At 44.6% G+C, this 9,374-nt stretch overlaps 1 protein-coding gene, 12 non-coding genes and 1 pseudogene across 13 annotated transcripts; all 14 read right to left on the bottom strand.

Annotated features, from left to right (window-relative positions):
* Nucleotides 1-175: 175 nt before the first annotated feature.
* On the bottom strand, nt 176-1,167 carry LOC137084447 (uncharacterized). The gene is made up of 2 exons (XM_067450718.1): nt 812-1,167; nt 176-717 (listed from the first exon to the last, which is right to left on the bottom strand). Exons 1-2 carry the CDS (start codon nt 1,113-1,115, stop codon nt 176-178), a joined length of 846 nt encoding a protein of 281 aa, XP_067306819.1. The 5' UTR covers nt 1,116-1,167.
* A 164-nt stretch (nt 1,168-1,331) lies between these two features.
* Nucleotides 1,332-1,421, bottom strand: LOC137085507 (U6 spliceosomal RNA; annotated as a pseudogene).
* A 519-nt stretch (nt 1,422-1,940) lies between these two features.
* On the bottom strand, nt 1,941-2,047 carry LOC137085529 (U6 spliceosomal RNA). The gene has a single exon (XR_010907106.1). It is a non-coding gene; the product is annotated as a U6 spliceosomal RNA (small nuclear RNA).
* A 519-nt stretch (nt 2,048-2,566) lies between these two features.
* On the bottom strand, nt 2,567-2,673 carry LOC137085843 (U6 spliceosomal RNA). The gene has a single exon (XR_010907398.1). It is a non-coding gene; the product is annotated as a U6 spliceosomal RNA (small nuclear RNA).
* A 519-nt stretch (nt 2,674-3,192) lies between these two features.
* LOC137085441 (U6 spliceosomal RNA) lies at nt 3,193-3,299 on the bottom strand. Its single transcript, XR_010907031.1, has one exon. It is a non-coding gene; the product is annotated as a U6 spliceosomal RNA (small nuclear RNA).
* Nucleotides 3,300-3,817: 518 nt separating this feature from the next.
* LOC137085842 (U6 spliceosomal RNA) lies at nt 3,818-3,924 on the bottom strand. The gene has a single exon (XR_010907397.1). It is a non-coding gene; the product is annotated as a U6 spliceosomal RNA (small nuclear RNA).
* A 519-nt stretch (nt 3,925-4,443) lies between these two features.
* LOC137085527 (U6 spliceosomal RNA) lies at nt 4,444-4,550 on the bottom strand. Its single transcript, XR_010907105.1, has one exon. It is a non-coding gene; the product is annotated as a U6 spliceosomal RNA (small nuclear RNA).
* Nucleotides 4,551-5,069: 519 nt separating this feature from the next.
* On the bottom strand, nt 5,070-5,176 carry LOC137085841 (U6 spliceosomal RNA). Its single transcript, XR_010907396.1, has one exon. It is a non-coding gene; the product is annotated as a U6 spliceosomal RNA (small nuclear RNA).
* A 519-nt stretch (nt 5,177-5,695) lies between these two features.
* On the bottom strand, nt 5,696-5,802 carry LOC137085483 (U6 spliceosomal RNA). Its single transcript, XR_010907071.1, has one exon. It is a non-coding gene; the product is annotated as a U6 spliceosomal RNA (small nuclear RNA).
* A 514-nt stretch (nt 5,803-6,316) lies between these two features.
* On the bottom strand, nt 6,317-6,423 carry LOC137085499 (U6 spliceosomal RNA). Its single transcript, XR_010907086.1, has one exon. It is a non-coding gene; the product is annotated as a U6 spliceosomal RNA (small nuclear RNA).
* A 518-nt stretch (nt 6,424-6,941) lies between these two features.
* Nucleotides 6,942-7,048, bottom strand: LOC137085840 (U6 spliceosomal RNA). The gene has a single exon (XR_010907395.1). It is a non-coding gene; the product is annotated as a U6 spliceosomal RNA (small nuclear RNA).
* Nucleotides 7,049-7,567: 519 nt separating this feature from the next.
* LOC137085526 (U6 spliceosomal RNA) lies at nt 7,568-7,674 on the bottom strand. Its single transcript, XR_010907104.1, has one exon. It is a non-coding gene; the product is annotated as a U6 spliceosomal RNA (small nuclear RNA).
* A 519-nt stretch (nt 7,675-8,193) lies between these two features.
* On the bottom strand, nt 8,194-8,300 carry LOC137085839 (U6 spliceosomal RNA). The gene has a single exon (XR_010907394.1). It is a non-coding gene; the product is annotated as a U6 spliceosomal RNA (small nuclear RNA).
* A 519-nt stretch (nt 8,301-8,819) lies between these two features.
* LOC137085472 (U6 spliceosomal RNA) lies at nt 8,820-8,926 on the bottom strand. Its single transcript, XR_010907060.1, has one exon. It is a non-coding gene; the product is annotated as a U6 spliceosomal RNA (small nuclear RNA).
* Between the last annotated feature and the right edge of the window lie 448 nt (nt 8,927-9,374).

Below are 9,374 nucleotides of genomic sequence, written 5' to 3'. Positions count from 1 at the left end.
TAATAAAATATTTATTACGTAGTTTTTACATTAGGAAAAAAATAAATATGTAAACAAAATGCTTCATGGAAATATTCAAACAAAACAAAAACATTTTGCATCGGAAGCATCATAACAAAATGAACAAACAAAAAAGATAAAGATTAATTAAACAAAAAAACATTTAAAAAAATCCTTATTCAAGAGGAGCAAGAGCCCGTTGCTCTGCCAACCACAGTTCCACAGTCTTTCCTTCGTATGAACTGCAGAAGGCTTTACCACCGTACCTGGAGTGACCATATTGCTTTGTTTTCGGTTGCTGGCAGAGGCTACAGGTTAATGTTTTTCTCTCCTTTTTTGGAGAAAGGCCTTTCTCTTCCGCTTTCTTCCTCCTCCAAGCAGTCGTCCGAGGAACATCTCGGACGTTATCTGCAGCAGCTTGTCTTTTTTGTTCAGAAAGCCACTCGGAGACGGTCCTTCCCTCGGCTGTGGCACAGAAATGCTTTCCTCTAAAAAAGCTATGGCCAAACTCAAGCCTTTTGGGCTGTCCACATTGCCGACAGGGATACCCTTTTGGATCAGTTCGGCGCGCTGTCGCTTTACCAAACTTCAGGGCCTTTCTGTCTTCTTCGGCCCTCTTCTTCCGTCTCCACGCAGTGGCCCTTGGAACTCTGCTAAGGGCTGCTGCATCAGCCACAGCTGGAGGAGGAGGGAGCACAGACGATGCACACGGAGGAACTGTAAAGACAAAAATAAAAGTTATTTCAGACATACTTTCATACGAGTTCATTCCTTTACATACATACATTGATTTATTGTTTAAAGATCTTACCTGATACTTTCACAGTTTCCATCTTTGGAGGCCACTGCTGGCTTGTTGATGGAGCAGCAGCTTCAGGCTCTCCCTCCAGGCTCTCCCTGAATTTTTTCCTCCTCTCCTTTTCCTCCTGAGAAATAACAGGAGGCCAGTGTGGTTTACTGAATTGTGATGCTGCATTTGTGATCTTTTGTGATCCTCCTTTGAAAGCACGCAGAGAAGTGTTCTCCAGGTTCTTCGCTAACTTCTCTCTCAAGTTCTCCCTCCGTTGCTGGTCTCTTTTGCAGAGCACTGGAGGCCATCTCATCTTTCTTGCCATGTTGATCTGATCTGGTCAACATTTCACCCTGTGGAGTGACTATAGGCCAGGGGGCAGGGCTCAGGTGAGGGGATGGGTCAGGGGGCAGGGCTCAGGTGAAGGGGTGGGTCAGGGGGCAGGGCTCAGGTGAATGGGTGGGGCTTGGGTTCACCGAGGAGAGCCACTCTAGTGAATGGGCGTGGCTCAGGTGCGTATGGGCCACATTGGGCCCAACAGAGAAGATTGGCCCGGTTCTTTTTCGCAGGGGCCATGCTAATCTTCTCTGTATCGATCCAATTTTAGTATATGTGCTGCCTTAGCAAGCACAACTTTGCTGGCCACTCAAGGCATATGTAGCCCTCAGGTCCCAGCAAGCTCTCACCAAGGTGGTAAGGCCCAGCAAACTATCTCGCCACTGTATACCTTATTGCACACACTGATATATGCAACAGCTCAATAATTTTAGGGAAAGGGTATGTTAAAGCTTCATTGTTCACATATGGCCTAATTCCACCATGATATCTTAGAACATCTGCTGAAAGAAGGGTGTTGCCAGACTTATCGATGGTACCAGTGTATAAGCACTGAAGAAGGCGTGGCCTCTACGTTTTCGTGAGAAAAAAAGTTGGCAGAAAGACGAAACATCCTTTGATGTCTTTGTCAAGGGAGTATAAACTCGATGTAACTGGACACGATATGCAGCAGGAGGAGTTGATCCTATGGAGATCTTGAGGCAGTGAAGGACTTGACAGAATTTTCCTGATTTGGAAGAGAACACAAACGAAAATAAAGAGTGGCAGGAGGGGATGCATTTAGACCTGTGAAGCAGGCCTTGATCACAGCTGCATAAATATGGAGCACTTCACGGATTTGCGTGTCATCCTTTCGCAGGGGCCATGCTAATCTTCTCTGTATCGATCCAATTTTAGTATATGTGCTGCCTTAGCAAGCACAAGTTTGCTGGCCGCTCAAGGCATATGTAGCCCTCAGGTCCCAGCAAGCTCTCACCAAGGTGGTAAGGCCCAGCAAACTATCTCGCCACTGTATACCTTATTGCACAAACTGATATATGCAACAGCTCAATCATTTTAGGGAAAGGGTATGTTAAAGCTTCATTGCTCACATATGGCCTAATTCCACCATGATATCATAGAGCATCTGCTGAAAGAAGGGTGTTGTCAGACTTATCGATGGTACCAGTGTACAAGCACTAAAGAAGGCGTGGCCTCTACGTTTTCGTGAGAAAAAAAGTTGGCAGAAAGACGAAACATCCTTTGATGTCTTTGTCAAGGGAGTATAAACTCGATGTAACTGGACACGATATGCAGCAGGAGGAGTTGATCCTATGGAGATCTTGAGGCAGTGAAGGACTTGACAGAATTTTCCTGATTTGGAAGAGAACACAAACGAAAATAAAGAGTTGCAGGAGGGGATGCTTTTAGACCTGTGAAGCAGGCCTTGATCACAGCTGCATAAATATGAAGCGCTTCACGGATTTGCGTGTCATCCTTTCGCAGGGGCCATGCTAATCTTCTCTGTATCGATCCAATTTTAGTATATGTGCTGCCTTAGCAAGCACAACTTTCCGGGCCACTCAAGGCATATGTAGCCCTCAGGTCCCAGCAAGCTCTCACCAAGGTTGTAAGGCCCAGCAAACTATCTCGCCACTGTATACCTTATTGCACACACTGATATATGCAATAGCTCAATAATTTTAGGGAAAGGGTATGTTAAAGCTTCCTTGTTGACATATGGCCTAATTCCACCATGATATCTTAGAGCATCTGCTGAAAGAAGGGTGTTGCCAGACTTATCGATGGTACCAGTGTACAAGCACTGAAGAAGGCGTGGCCTCTACGTTTTCGTGAGAAAAAAAGTTGGCAGAAAGACGAATCATCCTTTGATGTCTTTGTCAAGGGAGTATAAACTCGATGTAACTGGACACGATATGCAGCAGGAGGAGTTGATCCTATGGAGATCTTGAGGCAGTGAAGGACTTGACAGAATTTTCCTGATTTGGATGAGAACACAAACGAAAATAAAGAGTTGCAGGAGGGGATGCTTTTAGACCTGTGAAGCAGGCCTTGATCACAGCTGCATAAATATGGAGCACTTCACGGATTTCCATGTCATCCTTTTTCAGGGGCCATGTTAATCTTCTCTGTATCGATCCAATTTTAGTATATGTGCTGCCTTAGCAAGCACAACTTTGCTGGCCACTCAAGGCATATGTAGGCCTCAGGTCCCAGCAAGCTCTCACCAAGGTGGTAAGGCCCAGCAAACTATCTCGCCACTGTATACCTTATTGCACACACTGATATATGCAATAGCTCAATAATTTTAGGGAAAGGGTATGTTAAAGCTTCCTTGTTGACATATGGCCTAATTCCACCATGATATCTTAGAGCATCTGCTGAAAGAAGGGTGTTGCCAGACTTATCGATGGTAACAGTGTACAAGCACTGAAGAAAGCGTGGCCTCTACGTTTTCGTGAGAAACAAGTTGGCAGAAAGACGAAACATCCTTTGATGTCTTTGTCAAGGGAGTATAAACTCGATGTAACTGGACACAATCTGCAGCAGGAGGAGTTGATCCTATGGAGATCTTGAGGCAGTGAAGGACTTGACAGAATTTTCCTGATTTGGAAGAGAACACAAATGAAAATAAAGAGTTGCAGGAGGGGATGCTTTTAGACCTGTGAAGCAGGCCTTGATCACAGCTGCATAAATATGAAGCGCTTCACGGATTTGCGTGTCATCCTTTCGCAGGGGCCATGCTAATCTTCTCTGTATCGATCCAATTTTAGTATATGTGCTGCCTTAGCAAGCACAACTTTGCTGGCCACTCAAGGCATATGTAGCCCTCAGGTCCCAGCAAGCTCTCACCAAGGTGGTAAGGCCCAGCAAACTATCTCGCCACTGTATACCTTATTGCACACACTGATATATGCAACAGCTCAATAATTTTAGGGAAAGGGTATGTTAAAGCTTCATTGTTCACATATGGCCTAATTCCACCATGATATCTTAGAACATCTGCTGAAAGAAGGGTGTTGCCAGACTTATCGATGGTACCAGTGTACAAGCACTGAAGAAGGCGTGGCCTCTACGTTTTCGTGAGAAAAAAAGTTGGCAGAAAGACGAAACATCCTTTGATGTCTTTGTCAAGGGAGTATAAACTCGATGTAACTGGACACGATATGCAGCAGGAGGAGTTGATCCTATGGAGATCTTGAGGCAGTGAAGGACTTGACAGAATTTTCCTGATTTGGAAGAGAACACAAACGAAAATAAAGAGTGGCAGGAGGGGATGCATTTAGACCTGTGAAGCAGGCCTTGATCACAGCTGCATAAATATGGAGCACTTCACGGATTTGCGTGTCATCCTTTCGCAGGGGCCATGCTAATCTTCTCTGTATCGATCCAATTTTAGTATATGTGCTGCCTTAGCAAGCACAAGTTTGCTGGCCGCTCAAGGCATATGTAGCCCTCAGGTCCCAGCAAGCTCTCACCAAGGTGGTAAGGCCCAGTAAACTATCTCGCCACTGTATACCTTATTGCACACACTGATATATGCAACAGCTCAATCATTTTAGGGAAAGGGTATGTTAAAGCTTCATTGTTCACATATGGCCTAATTCCACCATGATATCATAGAGCATCTGCTGAAAGAAGGGTGTTGTCAGACTTATCGATGGTACCAGTGTACAAGCACTGAAGAAGGCGTGGCCTCTACGTTTTCGTGAGAAAAAAAGTTGGCAGAAAGACGAAACATCCTTTGATGTCTTTGTCAAGGGAGTATAAACTCGATGTAACTGGACACGATATGCAGCAGGAGGAGTTGATCCTATGGAGATCTTGAGGCAGTGAAGGACTTGACAGAATTTTCCTGATTTGGAAGAGAACACAAACGAAAATAAAGAGTTGCAGGAGGGGATGCTTTTAGACCTGTGAAGCAGGCCTTGATCACAGCTGCATAAATATGAAGCGCTTCACGGATTTGCGTGTCATCCTTTCGCAGGGGCCATGCTAATCTTCTCTGTATCGATCCAATTTTAGTATATGTGCTGCCTTAGCAAGCACAACTTTCCGGGCCACTCAAGGCATATGTAGCCCTCAGGTCCCAGCAAGCTCTCACCAAGGTTGTAAGGCCCAGCAAACTATCTTGCCACTGTATACCTTATTGCACACACTGATATATGCAATAGCTCAATAATTTTAGGGAAAGGGTATGTTAAAGCTTCCTTGTTGACATATGGCCTAATTCCACCATGATATCTTAGAGCATCTGCTGAAAGAAGGGTGTTGCCAGACTTATCGATGGTACCAGTGTACAAGCACTGAAGAAGGCGTGGCCTCTACGTTTTCGTGAGAAAAAAAGTTGGCAGAAAGACGAATCATCCTTTGATGTCTTTGTCAAGGGAGTATAAACTCGATGTAACTGGACACGATATGCAGCAGGAGGAGTTGATCCTATGGAGATCTTGAGGCAGTGAAGGACTTGACAGAATTTTCCTGATTTGGATGAGAACACAAACGAAAATAAAGAGTTGCAGGAGGGGATGCTTTTAGACCTGTGAAGCAGGCCTTGATCACAGCTGCATAAATATGGAGCACTTCACGGATTTCCATGTCATCCTTTTTCAGGGGCCATGTTAATCTTCTCTGTATCGATCCAATTTTAGTATTTGTGCTGCCTTAGCAAGCACAACTTTCCGGGCCACTCAAGGCATATGTAGCCCTCAGGTCCCAGCAAGCTCTCACCAAGGTGGTAAGGCCCAGCAAACTATCTCGCCACTGTATACCTTATTGCACACACTGATATATGCAATAGCTCAATAATTTTAGGGAAAGGGTATGTTAAAGCTTGTTGACATATGGCCTAATTCCACCATGATATCTTAGAGCATCTGCTGAAAGAAGGGTGTTGCCAGACTTATCGATGGTAACAGTGTACAAGCACTGAAGAAGGCGTGGCCTCTACGTTTTCGTGAGAAACAAGTTGGCAGAAAGACGAAACATCCTTTGATGTCTTTGTCAAGGGAGTATAAACTCGATGTAACTGGACACGATATGCAGCAGGAGGAGTTGATCCTATGGAGATCTTGAGGCAGTGAAGGACTTGACAGAATTTTCCTGATTTGGATGAGAACACAAACGAAAATAAAGAGTTGCAGGAGGGGATGCTTTTAGACCTGTGAAGCAGGCCTTGATCACAGCTGCATAAATATGGAGCACTTCACGGATTTCCATGTCATCCTTTTTCAGGGGCCATGTTAATCTTGTCTGTATCGATCCAATTTTAGTATATGTGCTGCCTTAGCAAGCACAACTTTGCTGGCCACTCAAGGCATATGTAGGCCTCAGGTCCCAGCAAGCTCTCACCAAGGTGGTAAGGCCCAGCAAACTATCTCGCCACTGTATACCTTATTGCACACACTGATATATGCAATAGCTCAATAATTTTAGGGAAAGGGTATGTTAAAGCTTCCTTGTTGACATATGGCCTAATTCCACCATGATATCTTAGAGCATCTGCTGAAAGAAGGGTGTTGCCAGACTTATCGATGGTAACAGTGTACAAGCACTGAAGAAAGCGTGGCCTCTACGTTTTCGTGAGAAACAAGTTGGCAGAAAGACGAAACATCCTTTGATGTCTTTGTCAAGGGAGTATAAACTCGATGTAACTGGACACAATCTGCAGCAGGAGGAGTTGATCCTATGGAGATCTTGAGGCAGTGAAGGACTTGACAGAATTTTCCTGATTTGGAAGAGAACACAAATGAAAATAAAGAGTTGCAGGAGGGGATGCTTTTAGACCTGTGAAGCAGGCCTTGATCACAGCTGCATAAATATGAAGCGCTTCACGGATTTGCGTGTCATCCTTTCGCAGGGGCCATGCTAATCTTCTCTGTATCGATCCAATTTTAGTATATGTGCTGCCTTAGCAAGCACAACTTTGCTGGCCACTCAAGGCATATGTAGCCCTCAGGTCCCAGCAAGCTCTCACCAAGGTGGTAAGGCCCAGCAAACTATCTCGCCACTGTATACCTTATTGCACACACTGATATATGCAACAGCTCAATAATTTTAGGGAAAGGGTATGTTAAAGCTTCATTGTTCACATATGGCCTAATTCCACCATGATATCTTAGAACATCTGCTGAAAGAAGGGTGTTGCCAGACTTATCGATGGTACCAGTGTACAAGCACTGAAGAAGGCGTGGCCTCTACGTTTTCGTGAGAAAAAAAGTTGGCAGAAAGACGAAACATCCTTTGATGTCTTTGTCAAGGGAGTATAAACTCGATGTAACTGGACACGATATGCAGCAGGAGGAGTTGATCCTATGGAGATCTTGAGGCAGTGAAGGACTTGACAGAATTTTCCTGATTTGGAAGAGAACACAAACGAAAATAAAGAGTGGCAGGAGGGGATGCATTTAGACCTGTGAAGCAGGCCTTGATCACAGCTGCATAAATATGGAGCACTTCACGGATTTGCGTGTCATCCTTTCGCAGGGGCCATGCTAATCTTCTCTGTATCGATCCAATTTTAGTATATGTGCTGCCTTAGCAAGCACAAGTTTGCTGGCCGCTCAAGGCATATGTAGCCCTCAGGTCCCAGCAAGCTCTCACCAAGGTGGTAAGGCCCAGTAAACTATCTCGCCACTGTATACCTTATTGCACACACTGATATATGCAACAGCTCAATCATTTTAGGGAAAGGGTATGTTAAAGCTTCATTGTTCACATATGGCCTAATTCCACCATGATATCATAGAGCATCTGCTGAAAGAAGGGTGTTGTCAGACTTATCGATGGTACCAGTGTACAAGCACTGAAGAAGGCGTGGCCTCTACGTTTTCGTGAGAAAAAAAGTTGGCAGAAAGACGAAACATCCTTTGATGTCTTTGTCAAGGGAGTATAAACTCGATGTAACTGGACACGATATGCAGCAGGAGGAGTTGATCCTATGGAGATCTTGAGGCAGTGAAGGACTTGACAGAATTTTCCTGATTTGGAAGAGAACACAAACGAAAATAAAGAGTTGCAGGAGGGGATGCTTTTAGACCTGTGAAGCAGGCCTTGATCACAGCTGCATAAATATGAAGCGCTTCACGGATTTGCGTGTCATCCTTTCGCAGGGGCCATGCTAATCTTCTCTGTATCGATCCAATTTTAGTATATGTGCTGCCTTAGCAAGCACAACTTTCCGGGCCACTCAAGGCATATGTAGCCCTCAGGTCCCAGCAAGCTCTCACCAAGGTTGTAAGGCCCAGCAAACTATCTCGCCACTGTATACCTTATTGCACACACTGATATATGCAATAGCTCAATAATTTTAGGGAAAGGGTATGTTAAAGCTTCCTTGTTGACATATGGCCTAATTCCACCATGATATCTTAGAGCATCTGCTGAAAGAAGGGTGTTGCCAGACTTATCGATGGTACCAGTGTACAAGCACTGAAGAAGGCGTGGCCTCTACGTTTTCGTGAGAAAAAAAGTTGGCAGAAAGACGAATCATCCTTTGATGTCTTTGTCAAGGGAGTATAAACTCGATGTAACTGGACACGATATGCAGCAGGAGGAGTTGATCCTATGGAGATCTTGAGGCAGTGAAGGACTTGACAGAATTTTCCTGATTTGGATGAGAACACAAACGAAAATAAAGAGTTGCAGGAGGGGATGCTTTTAGACCTGTGAAGCAGGCCTTGATCACAGCTGCATAAATATGGAGCACTTCACGGATTTCCATGTCATCCTTTTTCAGGGGCCATGTTAATCTTCTCTGTATCAATCCAATTTTAGTATATGTGCTGCCTTAGCAAGCACAAGTTTGCTGGCCGCTCAAGGCATATGTAGCCCTCAGGTCCCAGCAAGCTCTCACCAAGGTGGTAAGGCCCAGCAAACTATCTCGCCACTGTATACCTTATTGCACACACTGATATATGCAATAGCTCAATAATTTTAGGGAAAGGGTATGTTAAAGCTTCCTTGTTGACATATGGCCTAATTCCACCATGATATCTTAGAGCATCTGCTGAAAGAAGGGTGTTGCCAGACTTATCGATGGTAACAGTGTACAAGCACTGAAGAAGGCGTGGCCTCTACGTTTTCGTGAGAAACAAGTTGGCAGAAAGACGAAACATCCTTTGATGTCTTTGTCAAGGGAGTATAAACTTGATGTAACTGGACACAATCTGCAGCAGGAGGAGTTGATCCTATGGAGATCTTGAGGCAGTGAAGGACTTGACAGAATTTTCCTGATTTGGAAGAGAAC

The sequence above is a fragment of the Pseudorasbora parva genome, chromosome 8 (genome assembly GCF_024679245.1).
Source record: "Pseudorasbora parva isolate DD20220531a chromosome 8, ASM2467924v1, whole genome shotgun sequence".
NCBI classification, from domain to species: Eukaryota; Metazoa; Chordata; class Actinopteri; order Cypriniformes; family Gobionidae; genus Pseudorasbora; species Pseudorasbora parva.
The sequence above is the reverse complement of the archived record's forward strand: the minus strand, read 5'-3'. Positions and strand labels throughout refer to the sequence as shown.

Excerpts from the sequence above, each read along its gene's own strand:
- LOC137084447 (XM_067450718.1), bottom strand. The coding sequence starts at position 1,115 with ATGGCAAGAAAGATGAGATGGCCTCCAGTGCTCTGCAAAAGAGACCAG. Across the intron at positions 718-811 it reads GGAAACTGTGAAAGTATCAG|TTCCTCCGTGTGCATCGTCT; the intron begins GTAAGATCTTTA and ends TTGTCTTTACAG.